Source organism: Mchenga conophoros, linkage group LG5, assembly GCF_057382185.1.
Source record: "Mchenga conophoros isolate Kocher_MC1m ecotype Shallow Benthic linkage group LG5, M_conophoros_male_GT1.1, whole genome shotgun sequence".
Classification (NCBI taxonomy): domain Eukaryota; kingdom Metazoa; phylum Chordata; class Actinopteri; order Cichliformes; family Cichlidae; genus Mchenga; species Mchenga conophoros.
This window is the reverse complement of record NC_140530.1, coordinates 36,697,749-36,723,826: the sequence shown is the minus strand read 5'-3', so window position 1 is coordinate 36,723,826 and position 26,078 is coordinate 36,697,749. Positions and strand designations below refer to the sequence as shown.

At 41.2% G+C, this 26,078-nt stretch overlaps 3 protein-coding genes across 8 annotated transcripts in view; all 3 read left to right on the top strand.

Annotated features, from left to right (window-relative positions):
- The first annotated feature begins 1,544 nt into the window (after positions 1-1,544).
- On the top strand, positions 1,545-4,857 carry LOC146575036 (uncharacterized). The gene is made up of 5 exons (XM_085275636.1): positions 1,545-1,567; positions 1,825-1,978; positions 2,058-2,200; positions 2,523-2,630; positions 3,854-4,857. Exons 2-5 carry the CDS (start codon positions 1,851-1,853, stop codon positions 3,991-3,993), a joined length of 519 nt encoding a protein of 172 aa, XP_085131762.1. The 5' UTR covers positions 1,545-1,567; positions 1,825-1,850; the 3' UTR covers positions 3,994-4,857.
- Positions 4,858-10,458: 5,601 nt separating this feature from the next.
- LOC146575035 (uncharacterized) lies at positions 10,459-18,106 on the top strand (the record flags this gene model as incomplete). The annotated part of the gene is made up of 5 exons (XM_085275678.1): positions 10,459-10,651; positions 15,922-16,075; positions 16,157-16,320; positions 16,684-16,773; positions 17,620-18,106. Coding segments are annotated over 5 exons (762 nt in total), but the record flags the coding sequence as incomplete, so codon positions are not given.
- A 4,615-nt stretch (positions 18,107-22,721) lies between these two features.
- Positions 22,722-26,078, top strand: part of itga7 (integrin, alpha 7) — a 38,888-nt gene continuing 35,531 nt past the window's right edge. For all 6 annotated transcript variants that reach the window (XR_014892524.1, XM_085275254.1, XM_085275253.1 and 3 more), the window contains exon 1: positions 22,722-23,210. Coding sequence is in view for 5 of the 6 variants with exons in the window: in XM_085275254.1 (XP_085131380.1) it covers positions 22,993-23,210 (218 nt within the window). In the remaining variant the exon portion in view is untranslated. The remainder of the gene's footprint in view (positions 23,211-26,078) is intronic.

The following is a 26,078-nucleotide window of genomic DNA, read 5'->3' as shown; positions in this document are numbered from 1 at the left end:
ACCTCACTGTCATGTTCAAGAAGCCAGTCTGAGATGACCTTTGTGGCTGAGCACGTTATCCTGCTGGAAGCAGCAAAAAGATGGGTACACCGTGGTGGTGATTAGATGGGCTGTTGATCACTTACTTGTAAAAAAAAAAAAAAAAAAAAAAAAAAGATGAGGAAAGGAGTTGAGTGTCCTCTGCTCTGCATCTGAGCTTATCATGGAAAACAGGCCAAGCAACATAACAGAGTTATGATGTGGATTTAAGGCTTCACCACCAGTCCTTGTTTTAGTACCTGCTAAACTAGTTTTCATAAAGTGGAACATTCAGAAATACATTTTGGCATACATTTAATAATGGTGTTTATGTGTGTGGTTGGTGGGAGTAAGGGGATGGGGGGGAGTGTACAAGGATATGATCTAAGAGCACAAGTGTAACCAGCCCAATCAGCGGAGACTGGGTGGAGACAAGATAAAAAAAACAAGCAGTAACTGGTTCAGAGAACGTTTGGGTGGAGCTGCTTAAAAGTATTCCATTCACATGTTGCACAACAACAGAAACTCACATTTAAACTGGTAATGTGAGACTTCATTTTGTTCTGAGTCTTCAGGAATTTTTTTTTATTTTCTAGATTTTAGATAGCTTAATGAAGTAAATCTGGTTTGATTTCAAAGTCTTATATGGTATAGCAGCAACCCAGTGACTACAGTACTGGTGTCTGTAAATATCCTGAATTTGTTAATTTATGTATCGACTTATCTAGGATTCGATGCTGTTTTAATTAAAAGCCCATTGTTCCTTCAGTGGGCTGCTTTCTGTCATTATGCAAATATACTGTTTACAAGACTGGGGAAACCTGCAGTCAGCTGAGAGTGAAGAAGTCACCTGGATGAGTGACGAAACGTTTCTCCCACTGAAAACGCTACGTCCAGGTGAACAGAATCAACCTTTGGAGATTTAACTATCTGGATGATTGAGCATGCATCAAAAGAAAACATCTGGGATGAAATGAGCAATTCTTGCACATCTGTAAATGCATCATCAATGGCTACTGAGATTACTTCCTTATCAGAGAATGTGATTCTTATCTCAGAAAGTCAGTGTCAAGCATGCACATAGTGCAAAACGATGGCTCTGTACTAAAAACGCATGTAATAAAAGCTAAAGTGCAACTTTACTGCTTGACTGATGCATTTTAGCTTGTGGCCTCGATTGTTCACATCTGCTACCCGAGGAAAACTTTTGACTTATTTGAAACCAAAAATATGACCCCAAAATAATGAGGAGCTTTAATCTAATTCTAAGAAAGAATGGGAAGCTGTTTTGATTTCAGAAGTTCGGTATATGACTGCTTTAGTTCCCAAAAGCTTAAAAACTGCTGGCAAGAGATTACAAAAAAAAAAATATCTAACTGTTAGGATTAACCTTTGATTAATACACTTTGTACTGTTTTCAAAGGGTTTATTTGCAAGTAGTTGCACTCTGTTGATCATCTAGTGCTAAGTCATGTATGCTATTGAAGGAATGTTGTTGGGTTACTTTTTACAGGGTGTGACAGACACACAAGTAGGAAGAGTCGTCCCTGTAAGTCGAGCTCATTTCCTTTTACACGACATCATGTCTCTTATAGTTTCGAGTGTCTTACCTTGTCTTGTGTGTCTTTTGTGTGTGTTTTTGGTCCCAGCGGAATCAGGTGAGTTTTTATTATGATATTTATTTCATCAGGCCTGTGATCTCATCGGTGTGTTTGTCTCTCTCCGCCATCACTACAGCATCTGTCTACCAGATCTTTGGTTCAACTCTTACCCTCTCTTCACTTTACCCTCGTTCATGTCTTACAGACGACTTGTGCCATAGCTATGTGGACATGTTCGGTGTCTCACATGATGCTGAAAAATGTAGCAAGTACTGCTGTGGCACATGCAATCTAAGATACTGCTGCAAGGATAAGCCCAAGCAGCTAAATCAGGAATTCTGTTCTGGAAGTTTTCAAAGGTGTGGTCTTCTATTTAACCTTTTTTCGTGATACAAATGTGAGTAGAAATTAAAGCTTTTTTTCATGTTTTATTTGCAGTACAAGCCAAATCGGTCTGATTGTAGGAATCGTCGTAGGGAGTTTAATTCTTCTGCTGTGTGTGGTTCTCATAATCTGCTGTTTGGCTCCTTGCTGCCTTTGCTACATGAAATGTCAAAAAAGGCCGACTCAAAGACAGATAAGTAAGTTGGTCACAGTTACAAGCAGTGACACTGTAATTAAGTCAGCATAGTATCCAGTTGTTTCTTGTTTGAAATGAGTTTTACTTCTTATAGACATGTGCTGTCTGTTTTGTGAGATTTTATGTGCCAGACACCTTCTCAGTTGATAAGGTGGGATTTTGGAGAAGTTTTGGAAACAAGAAACAGTCTGATGCACGAACAATAAAACAGCAATCTGTCATTTTTAATGTTGGATTTTTTGAAAAGATTAGAAAAGATGGGAGTTTTCCCAGATGTCTTTAAACTCATTTTCAAGCTGAAGTAAATCTTTGACTTTTTCCAGTTGTGATAAATTCCAACACACCTCAGCAGCCGCCCCACCCAGGCTACCAGGCTGTGCCTTCAGGCCCGCCCATGCCCACAGCTCCACCACCCTCCTACCAAGAAAGTAGTAAGTTGTTTCATTCTATTTTAAAACATAATAAATATGTCAACTGACAACTTTTCCCGTTTTTAAAGTTGGCAGCAAGCTTGGCTGATGACACCCAGGTGTTGATGAAGCTATGTATCTGTGTTTGTGCTGTGATTTAATATACACTCAAGTTGCCTTGCTGGTACGAGTTTGAACCCCTTTTGCTGCCTTCAAAAAGGTGCTGCAACCATTCCTCAGAGATTTTGGTCCATATTCACATGACACCATCCCAATTTGAGAACAGTGAACTCACTATAATGTTGAAGGAACCAGTTTGAGATGATTTGAGCACGTGATAGAGGATGTTTTCATGCTGGAAGGAGCCATCAGAAGATGGAATTGACATAGTCAGCAGTTACATGGGTTCCGACATTTAACTGATAATGAATTTATGCTTAGGTGCCCAAAGTGTACCAGGAAAATATTCTGCACACTATTACACCACCATCAGCAGTCTGAACTGTACATAAGGCAGGATGGATCCAAGCTGTCATGTTGTTCACATGAAATTCTGATCTTAATATCACAGTAGAAATTGAAACTCATCAGACCAGACAATGATTTCCAAGCTTCTGTTGTTCAGTTTTGCAGTGTCTGTTTGAAATGTAGTCAACATTTCCTTTCCTTAGCCGAGACGAGTGGTGCGGTCTTCTGCTGCTGTCACTTATCTGCTTCAAGGTTCCAACATGCTGTGCATTCAGAGACGTTCTTGGTTGTAACAACTGGTTATTTCAGCTATTGTTTCCTTCCTGTCAGCTCAAAGCACATTCTAAAGAACTGTTCCTCACTGGATATTTTCTCTTTTCCCACCATTCTCTGTAAACACTAGAGATGGTTCCAGCAGGTCAGTAGTTTCTGAAATACGGCGTGCTTAAACGCGTTGAGTTGCTGCCATGTGATTGGCTGATTACAGATTTGCATTAGTCACCAGTTGAACAGGTGTACCTAATAAAGTGGTCAGTGATTTCTGACTAATTTTCATTTAAAAACAAGAGGGAGCTGATGGTCCATTTGATCTATTAGACAGCACGTTTCTTTGTTCTGTTACGTGGATCAATACACAGTTATAAAGGAAATTATTAAATTTGTTGACTCTTCATACCATTTACTATTAAAATGTTCATATGGCCTAATGAGTTAGAAAAAATAATTTGATCAATAACAATATAAACATAGAAAATCAGTTTCTTTTGTCTTTTCAGCCAATCCTACTCACCCAGTGCTGTTCACCGGGGAGCCGATGTACCCTCTGCAACCTGCAAGCCAGGCTACTGCACCGCCACCATATTCAGAGGACGCTCAGCCAGCACCGTACAACCCTTCTCATAATCCAAGGCCTTAAATGTATATACAGCTTACCAGACTGTTGCTACGCCACACTACAGCTTTTAAAGACCCAGGGATGAATGTATAAACAATGCTGTGTATGCCTATCCAAAACAATATTGTGTATGATCAGGTAGATTCTTGGTTAAAATACATTTTTTAGGTGAATTTGTTTTTTAGGTATTTGTAGTTGCTACAAATGGCAGCCATGCCTATTGTGTGTACTGACAGCTGCTTTGTGTTGTTCCTGTATGGCCTTCGCCTGGGTCCTTTGCTCGGAACTTACAGAGCTTCCATTACTTTTGACCTTCAGTAAATTTTGTGTGTGTGTGTGTCTGTGTGTGTTGTTCCAGTGCTGAGGTCATCAAATGTGTGATAATGTTATTTTCTGGATTAATATGCTGGATTGACACTAAGGTAATCACTTCTAAGTTGGGTGGAACCCCATGTTTAAATCTATCCTTAGCTTTCATCCAAATAAATACACAAACAAAGATTGAACTAAGAACCAAAAGTATGTAATATAAAGATGTTTAGAAATGAATGTGTATACCTTTGTATGCTTTTGTATTTAGTTTTCTTAGAATAATACAGTGTTTTTGTATCTGGTCCCTAATTGAACCTCGGCTCTCAAAAACATGTAAAATCTGTGGATTACGTTGTGTTTACATGAGGAGAGCTCCCAATCAGCATTCACACAATTAAATAAGTGTTCCTAATTTCTGAACATGTTTGTGTTGTTGCTTTTTGAAATTTTGCATCAGTAATGTTAATTCCTTTAACTTTTTACATGACTCAATGATGAATTTCTTATTCTTTTTTTTAATCAAACAGATACCAAAACACACATATCGACTCAAATAAAAAGAGGAATCAAATGAAACCATTTCTACCTTGTCGTGGCCACAGTGTCTGTGTTTATGTAGACAACTGTCCCTCTGTAGTAATTACAAATCTCACATTCAACAATGTTGATGAGGATCAAGTTGTGGTATTTGTGATGAAACACCATTAACATGATTCATACTTAACAAAACAAAATCCTAGAACTATAACTACATGCTATTAAAAAGTGTATTAGTTAACACTTTATTTAAATAGCATTATTCCACTTTAATATATCCTTTATAAACAAGCCTAAGTAAATCATTAATAACATATTTCATGTGTATGAAAGCACAGCATTGGACGGTTTAAATTATTTGTTTATTTCAGGAGCCTGAACAGGAGCCTTTGTTGTCCTGTGTTGTGTTCACTGCAGATGGTGTTTGTATGACCACATCCCTGCCAGCTGGATATCTTTATTAGGCTGTATCTTGTCTTGAAACGCAGTGAACAGTACTGTTGAAAGAAACCAAAAATAAATTTAATAAAATTTAATACAAAAATAAAATAAATGAAACAAAGCAAAATACTATACAAGTCATAAGTGCAACCTGCCAGCAGAGGTCGCCCCTGCCCAATTTATAGTTTGTATGTAAAATAATAAAAGTATTACAGCATGCCACACACAGCTGATTTCAAATGTGCAGTGCTGCGTAAGAGCCAACCCTAATTTTTTATATTTTGCCAGGAACATGGGAAATAAGTTTTTTTTATTTTTTATTTTTTTATATTGATGGGGAGAACCTCTTTAAGACACTCTTCCACAGTTTCTACAATGGATATAAGATAAGACGACTAGAAGACAATAAGATATATAATACAATACAATATATACAACAGTAGCTGAGGTTCTATGTACATGCATACCCAGAATGTGTTATAGATAGATGGTTGTACAAATATGCAAGAAATAAAGTTTTAGAGTCTAACTGTGCTCCTTCCTACAGCGAGGGTGTTTCAGTCTCTGACTAAAGGAGCCGCTCAGCACACTCAGACTCATGGAGGGTGATGTGGGTTGTGCATGATGGAATTCAGCTATACTAACATCCTCCTCTCGCCCACCACCTCCACAGACTCCAGAAGACATCAGAACTAGACCTCTGCATCAGTTTGTCAATCCTGCTCCTGTCCTTGTCCGTGCATCTGCTCCCCCAACAGGTCACTGCATAGAAAAAGGCGGCTGCTACCACAGTGTCATAGAATGTCCTTGACAGAGTCCAGCAGACTCTGAAGGACCTCCGATATTGTCTGGCTTTTATCCTGTTTTCTCTCTGGACGATCCCACACCCACATAGCAAGCAGGTCTGGCCCGGATCTGGTATCAAGCCGTATGTCAAGAAGACGTATGTCATCCAGATGTGGGCCAGGCCTGGCATAGATGGCACTGTCTATGTGATGGCATGCCATATCTGGTCCGATTGTGGTTTGGTTTATGTGGCCCAGGCTCATAGAAAACAGGTCTGGCCCGGATCTGGCATCAAGCTGGCACTTCTGACTGACTGGTGTCATGGCAGGTTGTATGTCAACCAGATGTGGGCCAAGTCTGGCAATGATGGCACTGTTTATGTTCCTATGTTCCTATTTTAGTTAGAAGACCCAAATGCCATGTTGCAATACTATACTGCTATGGTAGCCAACGTTTCAAATGCAGGTTTGACAGGTTTGTGAGTGTACACTTTATCCAAAACCTAGTGACGGTTTACTCATCTTTGCCAGTGGGTGGCTGTAGCTCAGGTCATCTGCTGATCGGAAGGTTGGCGGTTCGAACCCTGGCTGCATTTCAAGAGTATGAATGTGTATAAATGTAGTTAGGAGGCACTCAGTTGAGTGAATGTGGGATGTTGTAATAGAGCACTTTCAGTAATCCTAGAGAGTAGAGGAGCGCTATAAAAGAATCAGTCCATTCACTGTCTGAGCAGAGTGTTGTCATGTTACTTTTGCACTATTATGTTCCGGCACATGTTGTTATTACATGGCTTGATTAAGGTACACATTAGGCTGACATCTGGGGCCAGAGCTGAAACTGTTCTGGGCCAGCACAGGACTACCAGTGTGTCTGCAACTGGCCTTGTGCTGGCCCATGTGTGGGCCACATCTGGCAAAACAGATCTGGGCCACCAAAGGGCCATCATTCTTTGCGGTATGTGAGCCATGTGTAAGAACATCGTGTGGGCCAGATCCGGGCCATAACAATTTTGCTATGTGGGCAGTGCTTTAAAATTGTTGAGGTCCAGCATTTGTGTTTTGTGCTCTCTTCCCTCTTTTCTCTTTACAAAAACATCACAGAGAGGCTGACTCTTTCAAGAGTAAAGACGAGGAGAGATTCAATATGTGACAGACCAATGTGCGATGGAACACTTCTACAAACTGCTGCTACTAAACACATTTGATTACATTTGGTTTGATCTGACATACAAGTCAAAATTCAACAATTCAATACCTTTACTTTCTACGGACTTAAATGCAATTTAAATGACTGAAGTGGCCTCAGCACATCGTGGCCAAACCGTCTCTTGGACTACAGGAACATATAGCATTAACTATTAACTGTGAATGACACTTGGAGGTTTTGGAACTACACATGGTGACTCTGAGATTACTTCCTTTTGGGGAAGGACTTTCTTATTTCAGTAAGATGACGCCAAACCTCTGCACAGACTGCAGCAGGATGGCACTGTAATGAAAACATGTAGGTGCTAGACTAACCTGAGTAGATGTTTCTGGTACAATTTCACTTACTTCCAATGTAGATGGAGTCTTAAAATCTGAGAAGGACAAAGCTCCAGCAACAATTACAGCACCCTAATGTTTTAAGAAATATTGAGTATCGAGGTATTTTTGGAGGTTATGTATCAGAATTTCAAGAGCGGGACTACGCCTCCAAACACGCTCCTTCCGGTTCTCATCTATATATTTCTGCAAGCTGTTCATCCTCGTTTACGTACCCCTCCCTCCCCTTTTCAATTCTTTAACTTCTTCACTTCTATTTAGTACATGGGGATCTGCCAGGCCCGGGAGTCCTCGCCAGTCTCCTTCAAAGCCTTCCCCAAACCGCAGCTCAATTCATGTCCAAGCCATTCAACTTTACCTACTAGAACGCTGTCAAACCTAAAATGAGGACGTAGGCCAAGCTAGTGAAATGTGAAGTAAGGAATGTTGTTGGGTTACTCACACTCTCATTACACATACATATAGGATCTTGGGGGTGGGCACGATACACGGAGTCCAAAGTACCATCAGGGTGTATACCCCACCCCTGGCATCGTTGCCCACCTCTCAATTTTAAATACACATAGACATTGAGGGCTAGCAGGAGGGACCATGCGCTTACCTGCTGCTCTCTGGCAGGTAGCTCCAAGCCCTCCTGGGTTTTAAATGCACCTTAGAACACACATGCATCAACATTACAATGAGCGGGTGGAGGGAGGTTTGGAGTCTTCTCTCACCCCCATTCTCTGCGACCTGCTGGAGCAGGGGGACTAGGAGGAGGAGTTGGCCGTCCGACTGCGGTCTGGAGTGTGGGGCCTTCCTGCTGCTGCAGAGTCGGGGCGGTCTGCCTCCCCCCACCGCAGGGAAAAGGGAAACACCACCTGGGTCTGGGTGCAGTTCCCCCCTCCAGGGGCGGGGGCACCTAGACCCGGTTTGTAGAGTACGATTGGGGAGTGTGATCGTGTGTACAGCGTCTCTTTATGTCTGTCTACACGTTGGTTGAGTGTGGAGTAAGTGCATATGAGAGCATGAGGGTGGGAATGGATGTTTGTATCTGTGTGTGCCTGTATGTCTGTGTCTATATGTCAGGTTGGGTGTCAGGCGCCACCTCTCTGGGGACATCTCAGGCCCTCCAAGGTTTGGAGGCCTATCTCCCCCTACCACCACTTCCCCTGCCAGTGGCAGACGCCCTCAGACATCGGTGCGTTGGTGGTTCTTTGTGTCCGGGGATGGGCGTCCAGGTACACACCGGCTCACTCCTTGGCGGCCGCTTATCGGGGCCTGGAGCCTGGGGCTCGCTCGGGCCACTTCGGAGGTGGGGTGCCCCCGGCCTCTCGGCCTGGGGCTCGGTCACTCAGCCACGGCTGGCTGCCGGCGGAGCTCACGAGTGCGTCACTGCAACTCCCCCTGGCTTCTGCTCCGCGGCTGCTGAGTGAGCCCTCATCTGGGACTCTCCTCAGCTCTTTCCGGGACAGTGGCGCGGCTGCCCCTCTGTTGGTCTTCCTTGGTCTCTTGTGTTCTGGGGGCCTCTGGATGTCTGGAGTTTTGATCTCCTCCACACCTGCTTCACGCCCTGGAGGACGGGGCTGTGGCCCCCCCACACCCTCTAGCAGATTATTACATGAAGGAACCTTTTAAAAAAACAAAAAACAAGCGCGTCCATGCTCACAGGTGTACACACGGGTGATCACACCCACAAACTACACCCTTTTTGGCTCCTACCTCAAAGCACACTGTGTTCTGTTGATCTTATGTGCTGCACAATAATGTTTAACATTTAGTATTTACTGTCATATTCCCATATATCATTGTGATGTTGTTTATTCTATTACTCTTGTTCTCTTCTGCTTGCTTTCTTTTTTCTTTCTCAGCAGGTGATCCAGGTGATTGATATATGCTTTTTTTTTTCTCTGCCCGTTCTGTTGATTTTTGTCTTTTGCCCTTCTCCCCCGTCCCTCTTCTCAGCTGTTTCTCTTTCCCTCTTTCTTTCTCCCCTTCTTTCCCCCAGTCAAGTCTGTCCCGTATTCAGTAAGTGAAAACAAAACAAAACAATAAAAGGTGAATCAAATGGACCATTACGGCAAGGCTGGGATGGTCAGTTTGGTAAAGTAAATCCGTTGGGCATCTTTCTTTGCCTTTAGACAACAATTCTGATGGCAAAAGAGCCAAACGGGACAGGCAAAAAAAAAAAAAAAAAAAAAAAAAAAAAAGGAATGTTGTCTGGTTACTCATGTACAGGTAGGACAGACACAGAGCCCTATAACCAGCCAGCACTCCACAGTCAGGTTCATTTCCCCCCTACACTTGTGGACAAGAGATAGTTTACTTTGTATTCTTATGGTGACATTTTATAATCATAACTATCATTGATCAGTCATTCATCATTGTTGAATCTGATGACAGTATAATCTTTGTTTTATATCTATGGTAATCTGAGTAAAGATTAATGGATGCATATTATCATCATTGTAATCAAGTCTCAAATGGTATCCACAGCATTGTATTCACCGTCCAAACTAGAGGGTCCAGCAGGACCTTGTTCTAATTCATTTGCAGGCCTACATCAGAACATGCACATACAGAGTTATGTAAACACGCACGTTCGCATACACACTTATTTACACAGGGAGGTCATGTCAGGACATTCTCTAGTTGGACACACAGGCTCACAGAACTGCACAACATGACATGTCACACACTTGTTTTTCTCTAAAGTATCATCTGATGTTTGTATAAGGAGAACTTTGGACTATGGGGAGACTGTTATCATTTCCAGTAAGGTCTAACTGTGTGATGTCATCATGGGTTATATAAGGATGGGGAGCTGTCCACTCTTTGGAGAATCTGTTGCAAGTTTTCTTCCCACACTTCTGCGCAGAGTGTGTAATTAAAGATCACTATTTTGACGCCTCCCTGGACTCAGCCTGCTTTCTTCTCTTACCCAAAACGAACGAATCTTAACAATTCTTGGTGCCGAAACTCCGGTTGGGGAGGAGAGGAGCTGCGGCTGCTGCGTGGAAGGTGCCAAAACGAACGGAGATCAGCAGCTTATCTGAGTGACAAGCCAGGCGAAATAAAAGGTGAGGGCCACCTGTTGATGTTTATCCAAAGGCGCTAAAATTGGAAGTTAAAACTAAATTTAATTAAATAATATTCACTCAGTATGGGCTTCTTATGTCTGTTCATAGTGATCTTTGGTAATTAGTGTTAAAAATAGGGAATATTGGTCTGTCTAAATTTATTGCTGTTTATTTTGGGGGTGAATTTTGAGCTAAGAGGTTATATGTGTTTAAGACAATACGGTTTAAAGTGTTTAAAGAAGAGGTGGGTTGACTGGATGCCAGCCAGATGCTCGGTAGTGTAGGGAATTTGGTTTTTATTGAGTAGCGAAAACGCGGTTTTGGGCCTCAGGTAATTAAACTGGGGGGGCAGAGTGCCCACAGTGAGGCTTTTAAAACAATTAAAGGTCTTTAGAACTGGGGACGCGGTCCCCTAAGAGCGCAGCTGCTCGGCGCCGTGGCGGCGACTCCTGATCGCGGACGCGTGGTTAGGCTATTTGCTCGGTTGGTTGCCGGGGAAGTTCGAGCATCCCAAACAAACCAAAGTGGTCGACGGAGACCACTTTCCTTACTGCGCTAGATTGATTGACAGGGTCGCGGACCCGGCCGTGACCAGTCAACGTCGTTGGCCTGTGAGCTTTAAGTAAAGCTGAAGGCGTGGGTTTGATACTAGCGCCAGAGGTGGAGCTCCTTCCCAGCTGCGGGAAACGGTTATAAATTAATTAGTATTTAGAAATTAGACCGCGGCCGGCGAGGGCGTTCCCGACGCGTGTAATTGATCAGCAAGGCGCGGCCTGGGCTATAGATGCTTTTAAATTTGTCTAAAAGTCAGGAATACCGGTATAGAAATAAGAAGTGAAATAAAAAAAAAATAGGCTGTTCTGGCATATGGTGTTTTCTTATGTCTATGCGGGCCCGTGTATGTAAATAGGATATAAACTACCCGTGTGTGTGTAAATAAAGTGAAAAGTAGTTGCCTGGAAAAAGGCAGAGGTGTGTGCTTTATTCTTGAAGTTGTGTATATAAAGTTTTTAAAGATCGGTTGAGTCTCTCGCTATAAGGAGGGAAACGGCGTGTATAGTAGATTGATGGGATTATTTGCATGTGTGAAAACTTTGTAGTTGTTAGGGGAGTGAATGTGAATGTGAGAGTGAATTTTCGCTGGCTTCAGGTGTTTAAACTGTTACAGTGCGAAATTTTGTTGTGAAAGGAGGATTAGAGTGTGTGTGTGTGTGTAGGTGTGTCTGTGAGAGAAAGACAAGGTGGGGGCCGAGTGCTGTGTGTGTGTGACTTTCTGCATGACAGAAGAGGAAGGAGAAGTAGGTCAGTTGATTTTCTGTTAAATAACAATAGTCAAGAAAAAGGGGAAAACAATAAAGTGTGGAAGTGTGAGTGAGATATTGTCTCTGACTGGGGAAGCAGTGAGAGTAGAGGTCACCTTATTCCCCTGCTGGACTCAAGAGAGAACATGATTTGGAGTGTTGTGGAGGAAAATAATTAGTAATAACATCAAGCAGTTTTTGGATTTGCAGTCAAGAACATATGAAATTTTTACTTGTGGGGTTTAAAGTTAGTAAAGAGTTAAATCTACCCTCCTCAAGACTAGGAGTGAGTGATAAATACGGGAAATGGTTCAGTTCAGTTCAATAATATAGGCAGTTATGTTTATACAAATACTAAGTGTATGTTTAGTGTATTCATACAGGTGGTTTTTTCTTAACCTGGAAACCTGAGTACGGCAGAAGAAGACAGGCCAAGCTTTGGCTCAAAAATTCACGGCTGGACACCAGAGTTGTCCCCACCCGGGAAAAAGAGGGAAGGCAAGTTTTAGGCAAGTTTCTCTCGCTGAACTGCTCTTGGTGCTGTGTCCCTGAATCTCACCAGTGTTAACCTCTGGCGGAAGACATGGAAAAAAGGAAAAGATGTTCCTGGTAAATGACTGAAACAAATTAAACCACACACAACCAGAGAAAGGTATGAGAAGTGTGAGGAACAGACACATGTGCGTGTTAGAGAAATGCCTCATTTGAGAAAAAGTTAAATTAACCCACATACAGACGCACCCACACATGCAATGAAGAAACAGCTTACATACGTGTGCACGTACAAGCAAGGTTAAAGTAGCGACACTTAACATACACCGGTTTTTAAATGATATAGTTTATCTACTACTGACAAATAAACTCTCTGGGTTGCAGGACAACAACTTAACTTCAAAAGAAAAGTCACTGGTCTGACCATCCAGTGAGGACACGACAAATTTAGTGGTTAAAAGAGTCAAATTGGCAGAGGTGGGACCAAGTCATTGTTTTGCAAGTCTCAAGTAAGTCTCAAGTCTTTATCCTCAAGTCTCAAGTCAAGTCTCAAGTAATGTCAGGCAAGTCAGAGTCGAGTCTCAAGTCACTGGTGTAAAAGTCCGAGTCAAGTCACAAGTCTGAAACTTTGAATTTCAAGTCCTTTCGAGTCTTTAAAAAAAACAAAACGAAAAAATAATGTTGCAGTTATGCTAAATGTAAATATTAGACCATGTAATTTTTAAATCTGTGTTTTTCTCAACACATGACAAAATAGTTAACTTAGAAAATATACACAAATTGTGAAATTGCACCTCTTTAAAATGCAGCTCAATTAAACCTAGCTCCAAGAATAATTTTCACCGACAGTTCTGAGATAAGCTGCATGTTATTCTTGGATGCGGTTGTAGGACCGGCTTTAAAATCGCATGACAAAAATATCATACACATTAAAAAAAACTGTATCACCAACGTAGCCTGGACAACATTTGCTAGTTAGATGAAGTCAGCTATCTCATCGTAGCATATTTATATGCATATTTATAATTATACGCTTCTTGGAGTGAGTGCATACACTCATGAAGTTTAGTAACTTCCGGTCACTGCAACAAGCCCAGGTACAGTTTACCGACGGATGGGTGCAGGACCTTGAAATGCACCGTGTAGAACGAAAGACCATCGTACATATCATAAGTTTACCAGTCTCACAAATCGTCATCATGAATACACATTCCTTAACAGTTTATTAATAGGACCTTTGAGCTCAACGGTAATTAATTAGTAGTGGAAATAATTTCTGGTACCCATCACAGAAATGTAGCAGTGACAATAATATTGTATGCTGTAATCGTACTGGGCAATTAGTGATACAAAAAACCTGTTTTATCCTGTGAATAAAAGTATATGTTTTTGTCAGTGTACCATAATAACAGAAGCGAAACGCAATATTGTGTCAGGACAATTCACTATTTATGCACAATAAATAAAGGAGCATAGCGCGACAATTTCTGTTCAGCGCCAGACTTGCTTGTAACCTATATCACCAATTATGTTATGAAAATGACGTATTAACTACTAAAAAACACTGACCTTCGTGTAAATGCTTGGAGCAGACTAACCTGTGAGCTGGAGTGTTCTGGGACGTTATATTTGGTCTTTGAATGGCTGCAATCCAGGCCATCCGTCGCGTCTTTGTTACTTCGGAAACATTGTTCAAGCCATGTTTCCGAAGTAACAAAGACGCGACTCAGTAGTCTACCTGGGGAGTTGAAGAAAGAAGAATCCGAGGGCGTTTCTTCGCTCCAAGAGGAGGTGGCAAAGAGGCCTGAAGCGTGACAGGCTGAGACTCGAGTCTGAAGCTAAAAGCTCAGCTGGGTTGTGGGGAAATTGGAAAATAAAGGGGGTGTTGACATGTATGAGTGTTGCTACATGTTTGTTTGTTTTTTGACAGACGGGTGAATTGCCCAGACGCAGAGGTCTACCCGCTCGAGAGTCCAAATTGATTGAGTCGCTACGGATGGGATGGCTCAAATTGCTAAAGAACAGCAAGTAGATGATTGACACAGTTTACTGAGCCCGCTCCTCTGTATCCAGAGGATGATTGGGGTTATCAGTGCACTTTTAAATTGACTAGAGAGGCTGTGGACACAGGTAACTGCACCACCTTATCAGGGTTATATCCGCGAATTGACAAGCGTACGCAAACACGTCGATCCACGCCTAAACGAAATATTTACACATGTCTTGAATTTGCGACGGACGTGGTGAAAAACACTTTAACAATGTATGTACATCCAGGTGTGAACACGGCGCTGGAGGATTGGATGACGTCTGTGTTTGGGCAATGGAAGGGTGTGTTTATGTCTGCCATGTTTTCTTTTATAGTTTTTCTAGGAATATTGATGATCGGGTGTTGTCTCATTCCTCTGGTAAGGCAGGTGTTGGTAAATCTGGTAAGCAGGGCCATAGACTCTGGTCCAGCTGGTTCAGCTGGTCTGGGGTATATGATGCCGTTGCGAGAGGCCGCCTGGACGGAGGAGTGAAACAAATTTGGGTAAAGGTTGGCCGATGGCCAAAGAGGAGGAGTGTGGACAAGAGATATTTTACTTTGTATTCTTATGGTGACATTTTAACTATCATTGATCAGTCATTCATCATTGTTGAATCTGATGACAGTATAATCTTTGTTTTATATCTATGGTAATCTGAGTAAAGATTAATGGATGCATATTATCATCATTGTAATCAAGTCTCAAATGGTATCCACAGCATTGTATTCACCGTCCAAACTGGAGGGTCCAGCAGGACCTTGTTCTAATTCATTTGCAGGCCTACATCAGAACATGCACATACAGAGTTATGTAAACACGCACGTTCGCATACACACTTATTTACACAGGGAGGTCATGTCAGGACATTCTCTAGTTGGACACACAGGCTCACAGAACTGCACAACATGACATGTCACATGTCACACACTTGTCTCTTTCTCTAAAGTATCATCTGATGTTTGTATAAGGAGAACTTTGGACTATGGGGAGACTGTTATCATTTCCAGTAAGGTCTAACTGTGTGATGTCATCATGGGTTATATAAGGATGGGGAGCTGTCCACTCTTTGGAGAATCTGTTGCAAGTTTTCTTCCCACACTTCTGCGCAGAGTGTGTAATTAAGGATCACTATTTTGACGCCTCCCTGGACTCAGCCTGCTTTCTTCTCTTACCCAAAACGAACGAATCTTAACACACTGCATCACATCAGCTATGCCTTCAAGTATCTTGTCCAGTCTTGTGTGTGTTTTGTGTGTGGTTGTGATCCCGGCTGTATGGGGTGAGTTTTATTTTTAATATTTAAAATAACAAAATGAAAATAAAATATCAAGCTAAGTCATCTTAATTCTCTATTAGTGTCTTTGTACAATATCTGTCTGCAGGATCTGTAATGCACTGCAACTTTAAGCTCTCATTCTCACTTTGCTTCAACATGTGTGTCTTACAGCTGATCACTGCCACAGTTACTGGGACACGAACGGTGTCTTCCATGATACTCAGGAATGTGAAAAGTACTGCTGTGGGGACTGCAGGACAAAATACTGCTGCAGTGACATAAAGTACAGCTTTACTGAGAAAAAACAGGAACTCTGTTTCAGAAGGTGCGCTCTTCATTTTAGCCTTTTTTCCCCTTCAATGCTCCAGAAATGAGCACAAACTACAGCTTTTTTTTGTATTTGCAGGTCTGCTCGAGTGAAAAGAAGCTATCATGTAGCGTATGTGGGAATAGGGGTTTCTGTTCCCATTCTCGTATGCACGGGTCTCATAATCTGCTGTGTGACTCGTTGCTGCTGCTGCTGCTGCTGCAGGACATCCAAAAAGAAAAATCCCAGACGAGAAATAATCAGTAAGTTTGCTACAGCTGCAAGCAGCCACACTGGCATATTATCCAGAAGCATCTTGTTTGAAATTATGTTTAATTCTTACAATGGAAAATGGCTGTTTGATGAGCTTTATGTGTTAGAGCTCTTTCCAATTGGGATGGTGGCTTACAGGAATTCTTGAAAGCAAGAAATAATCTGATGCACAAACGCTCACGAAACTGCAAAACTGTCAGTTTTACAGTTTGTGCAGGGTACATAGTAAGACACAAACACATTTTTTATCCCCATTGTCTTTAAACTTTTGATTTAAAAGTTCCGTTGTAATGACGGGAACATCAAAATTTGCTTTCATTTTCAAACTACATGAAATCTTTCGCTTTCTCTAGCGTTAACCACTGTAGTTAAAACGGTCTATCAGCCTGTACCAGCAGCCACACCCATGCTCACAACTCCACCACCCTCCTACCAGGAAAGTGGTAAGTTTTTTCATTACATTTTAAAACACAATAACTACGTCAGCTCAAACGTTTTGGAGTCTCATTGAGAGAAATTGTTAGCAAGCATGGCTGATGTCACCCAGATTTTGAGGCTAGTCATCAAATGAAGCTAATAATCTGTTTTTGCTGTGATTTTAACACATATTTGATGGCATCTGATTTCCATTATTGATGCAGTCACACCAAGGGAAACCAAAATTATTACAATCATGTAAAGAACTGGCGATTTTATTGCCTTTGATCTGATTGCTTCCATGACGGGGACCACGTCTTAAAAGCAACTTTGGTTTGTGAAGGCAACAATAAAAGGGCAATAAGAAGTGAAGTCTGTCGGCTAGCTGTCGGTAAAAGGGGGTCAAATTGCCAATAACATGTAATCTGATAATGTGGTGATTAACTGTGATATAATCAACTCTGTATACACAGAGCTTCACACTAAAGTGACTGCAGGCAGTGCAAATCAGATTGTTTGAGAATGAATGAATTTTATTCCAGTGAGACTAAACTGTAACACAGGAGTGTTTTTTCTTACCATTATGTCAACGTAACGATGCTTTTAAAAAGACAAGTCAGAGGGTAATACACTTTTATTTGATCAAGACTGGTAGAAAGCTCAAACAAGAAACTAAAGGTCTTTGTCATGGACCTACACCAAAATCCAGAAGGCGTGAGGACTTTTGGAGGACCAGTCCCATTTTTTTTTATTATGTAGCATATTTCAGACTTCAAAAGTATATTCAGTAAATTTGTTTACTTCCTTTGTTCTTTACTATTAAAGGCATACTTAGTAAATACAAACAATATATTGCTTATTTGTCTTTTCAGTCCCATTCACACAATCGCAGCCAATGCACTCCTTTCAACATCTCAGCCAGCCTTCTGCAGCAGCATTACATTCAGATGAGCTGGAGGAGCTTGAACCTTGTCATGGGCCACAATCTGTAAAAAAGGCTAAGATCCAAAAGAACTCATCTATATACGTCTAAAAAGGGACTTCATGTTACAAGATACACGATAACACAGAGTTCAGAAATATTTACGCGTGACTGTGCTAATGCTAAGAGGGTAGAGTTCGTAAGAGAGTATAATACCTCACCATGAGCAGATAATCATTGTGAACAAAGTTAACAGCTGCTTACAAAGTCATGTTCTCTTTGGATGTATTGCTATTTATCCGGGGAAGCAATGTTGAAGTGGTGACTGGTAGATGTACAGTCTCAGCTCTTTTGATGAGTTTTATTTAGTTTTGTTTTAGTTTAAATGGGTTTGTATGATTTATTGTGAAAGATATAATAAAAAAACAACTTCTGTATATTATATTGTGATGTGTTGTGATTGAGCTACATGTTTTTCTCTGTCCAGATGCTTAAATAAATATTCCATTTACAATGTAAATTATGGGCACTGATTTTTGTGTTGTTCATTTAGCAGTAAATGAAGAAAATATAACATTTACATTTTTTTAACGGGTCCATAAAACTGCACCTGACTAATGGGACTCATTGGTTTGGTGAAATAACGAGAGGACGGTTGGCAGTCTGTGGCAGCTTCAGACGACCCGTCTATCTGCAGAGAGCATCTGCTGTCACACGGGTGCGGTGTCAATAATATGTAGTACAACTAGTCTGTGGGTTACTTTTTCTTGTGTTGTTGTTGAACCGTCAACTGTGGAGAAGAGCTGAAGTGAAACCAAAAGTTAAAACTAATGAGAAATATTCAGACTTTACTTTTCTTTTTTTAATTTCTCCTATAAATGGTGAATTCTGCTGTTGCTCGTTTTTCTGCTCTGATCTGTCAATAGATCAGCATTCGACTGATTCACAGCATCATCCATGTCGAGCAATGTACAGCTGAGATTTTACATGGGATGATGTTTGCGGTGAGTGAGTCGACCTCTCTCTGTACAGACACAACTGTGGTAACATAAATTAAACACCGGCAAGTTGATTAAAAGCTCGCCGTGACCACTTAGCCTGATTGGGTAAGTGAATCCAGATAAGGGAATTCTGGGAATGAACTTTGCACTGGTGTCATTTCTGTATTAGCTCTGTCTGGGACCTTTGCTCTGATACTTTTTCACATTCAGTAGATTTTTTGTTGTTCGTTATTCTAGAGCTGAGCCAAACATTTATGTCTCAATTTTACATCTGGGGTAAATTTGATTTTTCTCGCTGGTGCTTTTACTGCCATGACTGTTAGTGAACTGTGGTTCAAACAACATTTTTCTGTGGCTCAAACAGAAGCAGTAATATATATTATATAATAATAATAATAATAATAATAATAATATAACCTATTATAATAATATAACCTCCTGGACAAGAGTCTATTCAACACTAAAGATGTGATTAAAAATCAAGTTTGTACAAAAGCATACAAATTCAATTCATTTCTGAAGAGTTATAACTATTATTATCACCTTTACAAAACCACTGTAAAAAGCACAAAACATATATAACCCTTTTAATGAGCCAGGCACACCGGTTCAACAGCTGTTGACAACCTGATGATGTGACAAAACTCACATCATGCAAAACTGGTTTCTTAAATATGAATGGTCTCCACAGAGCACCTTTGGGAAGTGGTGGAAGATTTACATCATGGATGAACACAAATCTGCAGCAACTCAACTCTGTGATTCTGTCATGTCAATACGGACCTGAGTCTCCAGTGCTTTTTAAATCTATGCCATGAAGAGTTCTTAAGGCAAAAGCTAGTCCAGCACCGTACTAGCCAGAAGTATATAATGATGTTTTACCATCATTATATACTTCTGGCTAGTACGGTGCTATATATATATATATAAGAAAGAAATAAGGCTTAATAAAACATCTTACTTGAATGAATGAATGAATGAAGTTTAGTTTTTACATCCATAAACGTGTGATTACATGTTTTCACCAGTACGAGAAAAGCCTTCCCAAAGTGCACTCAGACAGATATAGCCAGAATGGGCATGCTTGGTTTTAATCCCATAATAACCAGCACCAACTCCCTCTTATAGCATCTTACACTGTCCATAAATCAATACAGTAATAGTGCTGACTGCAGCAATCTCAGCCATTGAAGCAATGTGGGACTAAAACGGGAGAAATGACCCTGACTGTGTGCACTGCTGCTGCAGTCTACTGTCTAAAATAAGCTCTCTCCTTGGAGCGTGGCTCAGACTGCTAATGAGCACTTATGTGGGAATGCCAGTGTCATGGATAGTGTGGCAGATAATCTTTACAGCCAGCTTCACTGATTTCTTTCTCCTCGTCTCTTTCTTCTTCTTTTTTCCACTTTCTTCTATCTCAGCCTCTGATTATGCTTTGTTCTGTCAAAAGGCATTCTTGTCTGGCCTCCCGCCCGAGCTGCCTTTAAGATATTTCAGCATTTTCTCCACATCCCACACCCACATTTTTCCTTCTCTTCTAAGTTCTTCTGGTATTTTTTATCTCAAAATGAAGCAGCTCATCTCTCACATAATAGACAGAAGGAACACTGCTTCATTGAATATAAAACCACCTTTTTGATCTGGTGTTAGATAATATCTGGGACTCTGCAGTGAACCAGTGAGCTGTGTGTGGGAGCTCCGGCTGACAAAAGCACAAACTCCCCAGTGCCGGCTCTCGCTGTGGCCAAGGTGCTTCAAACAGACACCGAACTTTTCCAAATGGAAACACAAAGAGCCACAACAGCCTCCATGTTTTTAAATCAAAGTTAATGTCACATGTGTACAAAGAGAACGGAACCAAAAATGAGGAAACATCATCATCAACTGTTCAGATCCAGATAAACTTCTGAATTTATGAAAGGTATTTCTTGCTTCTTGATCCTTTTGACTAAATACACAAAACATATATACTTTACTATTTAATTAAAAAAAATAAAATAAAATGTTGTCATGCTAAAAAAAATGAAGGTGGTCTATGGTGAGCAGAGTCGAGGTTATACCTGGTAAACATGAGCATGTTAGCATGCTGCTGCTAGCAACAACAGAGCATATTCAGTGTGTGGTATCGATAACTGTTCATCCAGGATTAGATTAAATGAAAAGCAGTTACTATGTGTAACCCTCAAGTTATAATGACCAAGTAGTAGTTGTTATACAGGAATACTTGTTGTATTTATCTTTGTCGTACCAACATGGTTTCTTTAATCTATCATGCAAAAGGCATGTTTATGTCTTATTTTCTGATCTAGAGGGGATGTATTGACTGAAACAGCACTTGCCTCTGAAAGCCTCTGTCTGTTCATCCCTGTAAAGATCAGAAGAGGGACGAATATTTTAAGTAACTGAGCTACAAACATTCTCCAGATATCTCTGAAACAGCAAATTCATCCTTGGCCTGCACGTCTCCTCAGGCTGATTGAGGACATCTCTGATGCTGTTAGCCGCGATTCACTGTGAAATATTTCCAAAGGGGAATATTAAAATAGATCCTAAGTCTATTTAAAAAATACTGACCTCACACAATTGTGCTTCCATTAGTCTTGCCACAGAAATGGGTTTTAAAGTTCCTTTAAAAAATAAATTAAAGCATCTGTGAAAAGTTGTTGAAGATGTTTAAAAATGTCTACAAAAACTCAGGTATAAACATCTTTTTAGGGCTAAATGTGCTCATACATGGGATCATTTTTAAATCCCTCATAAGGGCAGCAGGGGGCAGAGAAAGTTTAACAGCAGGTTCATGAAGCTGGTTCATGATGCCAGCAGGTCACATGAGAAGAACTGAGCCTCATCCTGCTGGAAGCTGGTGTATGTAGACACTGATAACACTACCACAGATGCTAATCCTAAGCTTGTTTCAAAGTTGAAGTCACACTGACCAACTAGTTTAATCAGCAGGATGATATTTGATCAAAATGAGATAAAACTCTTAATTATAAAAAGGAGATGTTTTATAATTACTTTATTCTGGATTTAAGCTTTAAAACTGAAAGAGTTGCCTTTTTTCTTCCTTTTTCCTTTTAGTGTATTTGATTGCAGCTCAATCACTGATCCTTGTAAAAAGTTACACTCTTCTGTACACTGTATGTGTTAACTTGAATATATCCAAAATGTATATTAATTATGTTGATATTTAGCTTTCTGTCCACATAAAAAAAAAAGTATTGCGTCAAAAATGGAAACTTTGAAAATCCTGCTCAACCCACATTAATGCGTCGTCACCTTTTACAATCAAATCTGAACGAACCCATCCCGACAGAACCCCCCCCCCCCCCCCCCCCTCCCCACGGGGAAACAGGTCCTAAAAACCTGTAAACTCATTCCAAGAATGCCACCTGTTTGTGTAATTAATGTGCAACTGTTTGCGTGACGTTTATTGTGTGGACAGTTGAGGTGACACGCTGACAGCTGTGCGCAGATTTGACCTCAGAGAAACAGAAATTTGTGTGGGTGTAGTCCCACTTTGTTAGATTATGTCCCTGTTGGCACTGCTTAGTCACAGTGCATACATTATTCCACTCTGTCTTTTCAGGAGAGCTAAAGGCCTGAAATAAAGTTTCCTGGGTCACTGTGCACATTTCTGCCCCTTTTGTCCTCCAGATACGTTCCAGAGATGTCGGGACTTTAAAGCTAAAAGAACATTGAGTTTCTTGTATGCATTACTCCGATGTACATGCACCTGCAGCAACAGGTGGTCACAGAGGGAGGCGCTTTGGAGCGTGTGAACTCAACAGATAAAACAGTCTGCTGTCTTTTCACCCGCTCTCGCTCTGTTCAATGGCCTCCAAGTATCCGGACAACCTTGCCTGGTATTTTGGCACAAGTCCCTTGAGTGTTGATGTCAGCTGAGAGAGGGGAGAAAAGGAGGGAGGGAGGGAGGAAGGGAGGGAGGAGGGGATGAAGGCCTGAGAGAGAGAGAGGAGGGGGAGGAGTGAGCGGGCTATTCAAGGCACTTGTCCTCTGTCTCCCTCTGAGCACAGAGGAGGGGGAGGCGCACATGCATTGAGGGAAGCACACTTGCACACATAGTAGTAGCAGCCGCATTTTCACAGGCTGCTCTTCAGACTGACAGCAGCAAACGGAGTTGAGAGGCAGCGCAATAGAGCGAGGGAAACAAGGCAGGCATCCAGAGAGGAGAGCAAAGCAGAGGAGGCTCACGTAGGGTTTCCCCTTACTGCCCTTTGGCTCTCTGGGACCCACAAAAGGAATCTCCTCTGTGCTCTTCTTGAGTTGAACTTGCTTTGCCAGAAGACCTGCACCCCACTATGGCAGCCCTGGTGGGACATGGGAACCCTTGTCCCCTCTCATCTGATTCCTCTAAACTGTGGACTACCTTTATTTTGGGTGTGTTGACCCTTTCGACTCAAGTCTGGGGCTTTAACTTGGATACTACTCACACACTGCATAAGTTGGGAGACCCTGGCACCTTCTTTGGCTTCTCTCTTGCGCTTCACCAGCAGCGTAATCCAGACCCTCAGAGCTGGTGAGTGTGAATGCGGCACTGAGCTCGTCCTGTGTGTCCTGTGTGTTTCTGACTCAGGTCAAATATGTGATGTCTTGTGTGCGCACCTGCTTCTCATACAAAAGCTCATCGTGAGTTCATTCTTAGGGATCTAAAATGCTAATGCCAACACAGCCAGCATTTCTGCACTGCATCAATTTGTCAAATCACTGCTTTGCTGCAGTAGTTGCTTATGTGCAGCGTCTGCACTGAGAGGAAAGTGGATGAGAGCAAGCTTCCTGAATCAGAAGTGAGGATCTGATTTCTCTAAAAGGTAGAAGAGTGTTTTTAAGTCATTCTCTTGGAGGAACTCATGTCCCATGAAGTATAGAGTGAGGAGTCTTCAGTCTGTCTGGTTGTGCCTGTGAACCCAAAGTTAAGCTGTTCATGTGTGTTTGCTCTCTGATCTGCTGTTTGCCGGCAGCTGTTTTGATGAGTCTTCCAGTGTGACCGGAACACTCACGAGTCCTGTTCCAATCCTTCAGCAAGTCATGAATAAATGATAACAACAAGCCTGCGTGCAAATCTTTGGACATGTTTACGACAGGACCGCGAATAAAAGGCTGCCCAAGTTTAGCTGTCTGGATGCTTTGTGGTTAATATTGACGAGATCTGTTCCATCTGATTTGGTGGTGTATTTTCTTTTAGTCATGAATTTGGTGCTGCTTTTTGTCAAACAGTCTCTTCTTAGATTAATACAGCACACACTATCTGGTGAGATTCAGAAGCTAAGAAGTAAAGTTGCAGAATTGCAAGAAAAATCATGCATATAAAATAATTACATATATCACAGCACTCTGTATTTTATAAGATCCTAACAGAGAAGAATACACATGTATTCCAAATCTTAACCAACAGTTGAACTATAGCTGTAAAATAAATATAGCAGCGTTTGAGGTAATATCTTCCTCTGAAATTTACTGATAAATAAATGTAATGTTAACTCCAAACCCCAAAATAGCAAATGCAATGTTCATGTCACATGTCTGGTATAAGGGAAAATTAATGTTTAAGGATGAGGGAATTAACTTGCTACAGGCTCCTGTTTTGGAGCTCCATATTTAACTGCGGGCTGCTTAGTTTACTCGGGCTGGAGTCACCCTGTCGCCTGGTAAGACCAGGGGAATGACATCAGACACAGCCATGTCATCCCTCTGAAAACCAGCATGCTGTCCAGCAGCATTCCTGGGACTTATTTTAAAAAGCAACTACCAGAATACTCATTGTATCCCTGACTGCTGTGTCCTGAGTAAACAAGGGATAAGACTCCAGCAAAACTGTCCATCAGGGATGTTAGAGCCAGGAGACAGTCAATAAAACTCTGACCTGATGTGCTGATGTGATGATGCATCTACTGGAAGAGAGTGGCATGAATGATGTTGCTGCCGGTACGCTGGGAAAGTACTTTGTGTTTGGATGACTTTATGGTGATTTCATCCTCAGTCGGTCTGTGCAGATGACTTTGCAGGGTGTAGCCAGCCAGGGTTTTAGAAATGTTGAATAATGGGGCCCAAAACAATTTGACTATACACAAAGAAATGTATAGTATTACAAATTTTGTCAGCTTTGTTACTCTACATTTTTTCATGAACACCAATGTCCTTTAAAAGTGTTTAGCTCAAGAAATGAAATCATTAGGCCAAAAGGTAAAGCAGCATTTTATGCCCACTTTTGTGGAGGAGAAGCAGTCTGAGAACGTTCTGCCATTTCAGCAAGTTGACAAAACGATTTTAGAAAATATTATTTTTAATAATGGCCACACTGACAAATGCAATGCTTTTAACTCTGTTTTTAGTCTTTACTGTCTCCTGAAGAAAATACACGACTCTTTAGCCGCTCTCAGTCCACCAGCTACAGCTGTGTCTGTTAACCTCCTAAGACCCGAACTCTTTCATGGCGTTTTTAATTTCTCTTTGCTATTTGGGCTGATTGGGACCTGATGAATATAAAAACAAAGAAATACCAGATTTTTGTTTTTGACAAAAATGAGATCCACATTTCTTTTAAATTTTGCTAGAACAGTGGCAGTATAATGTCTTCGTAAGTGGACATCAGGCCCTTGTAGAGCAGAATTGAGTATTTTGGTCTAGACAACCCAAAATGTGATGTCCACATATGTGGACGGCAGGTCCTAGGAGGTTAAACAACTTGTTCATGAACTTATTCCCACAAGCACTTTTTAAGCTGTTTATAAGTGCTGCCTATCTAACATTCACACATGTATTCACACTCCGATGGATGCATTGGAGAGCAACATGGGGTTAGTATCTTGGATATTTGGATATGCAGACTGGAGCAGACTGGGATCAAACCACCAACCTTCCGGCTAGTAGGTGAGCTACTACCTGAGCAACAGCCAGTAGCGATGTGATGTCCACATATGCGGACGCCAGATTAAAAATGCACAGAAACTCACTGCACTTAAAAACGATGAGTATGGGCTGCAGAAACAAATGCTAAGGAGTCAAAATCAGATATTTTGGTAATACAATAAAATTTTATTTTCTTTGTAGTTGTTTGAATTTAACATGTAATAAAATGTGACATTAATGTGTTAATAAGCCCACATTAATAATGTATTCCACATTGTTTTTGCCTTAATTATTGTGTGATAAGTAAATGTTATGACATGGTTATTGCCTCTGTCTTTAAACCACATTATAACCCCACTATTACCATATTACTTTAGAGCTGTAATATAAAGTAGGGGAGACCGGGGATAGTTGTAACGTGGGTCAGTTGTAACACTTCCAATTTCTCCAATCAGGGCTAAGTTTCAAATGATGTGACTCATCCTGTGCATGCCTAATTCAGTTCTGCTATCAGATGTGAAAAATCAGCACATTTCGT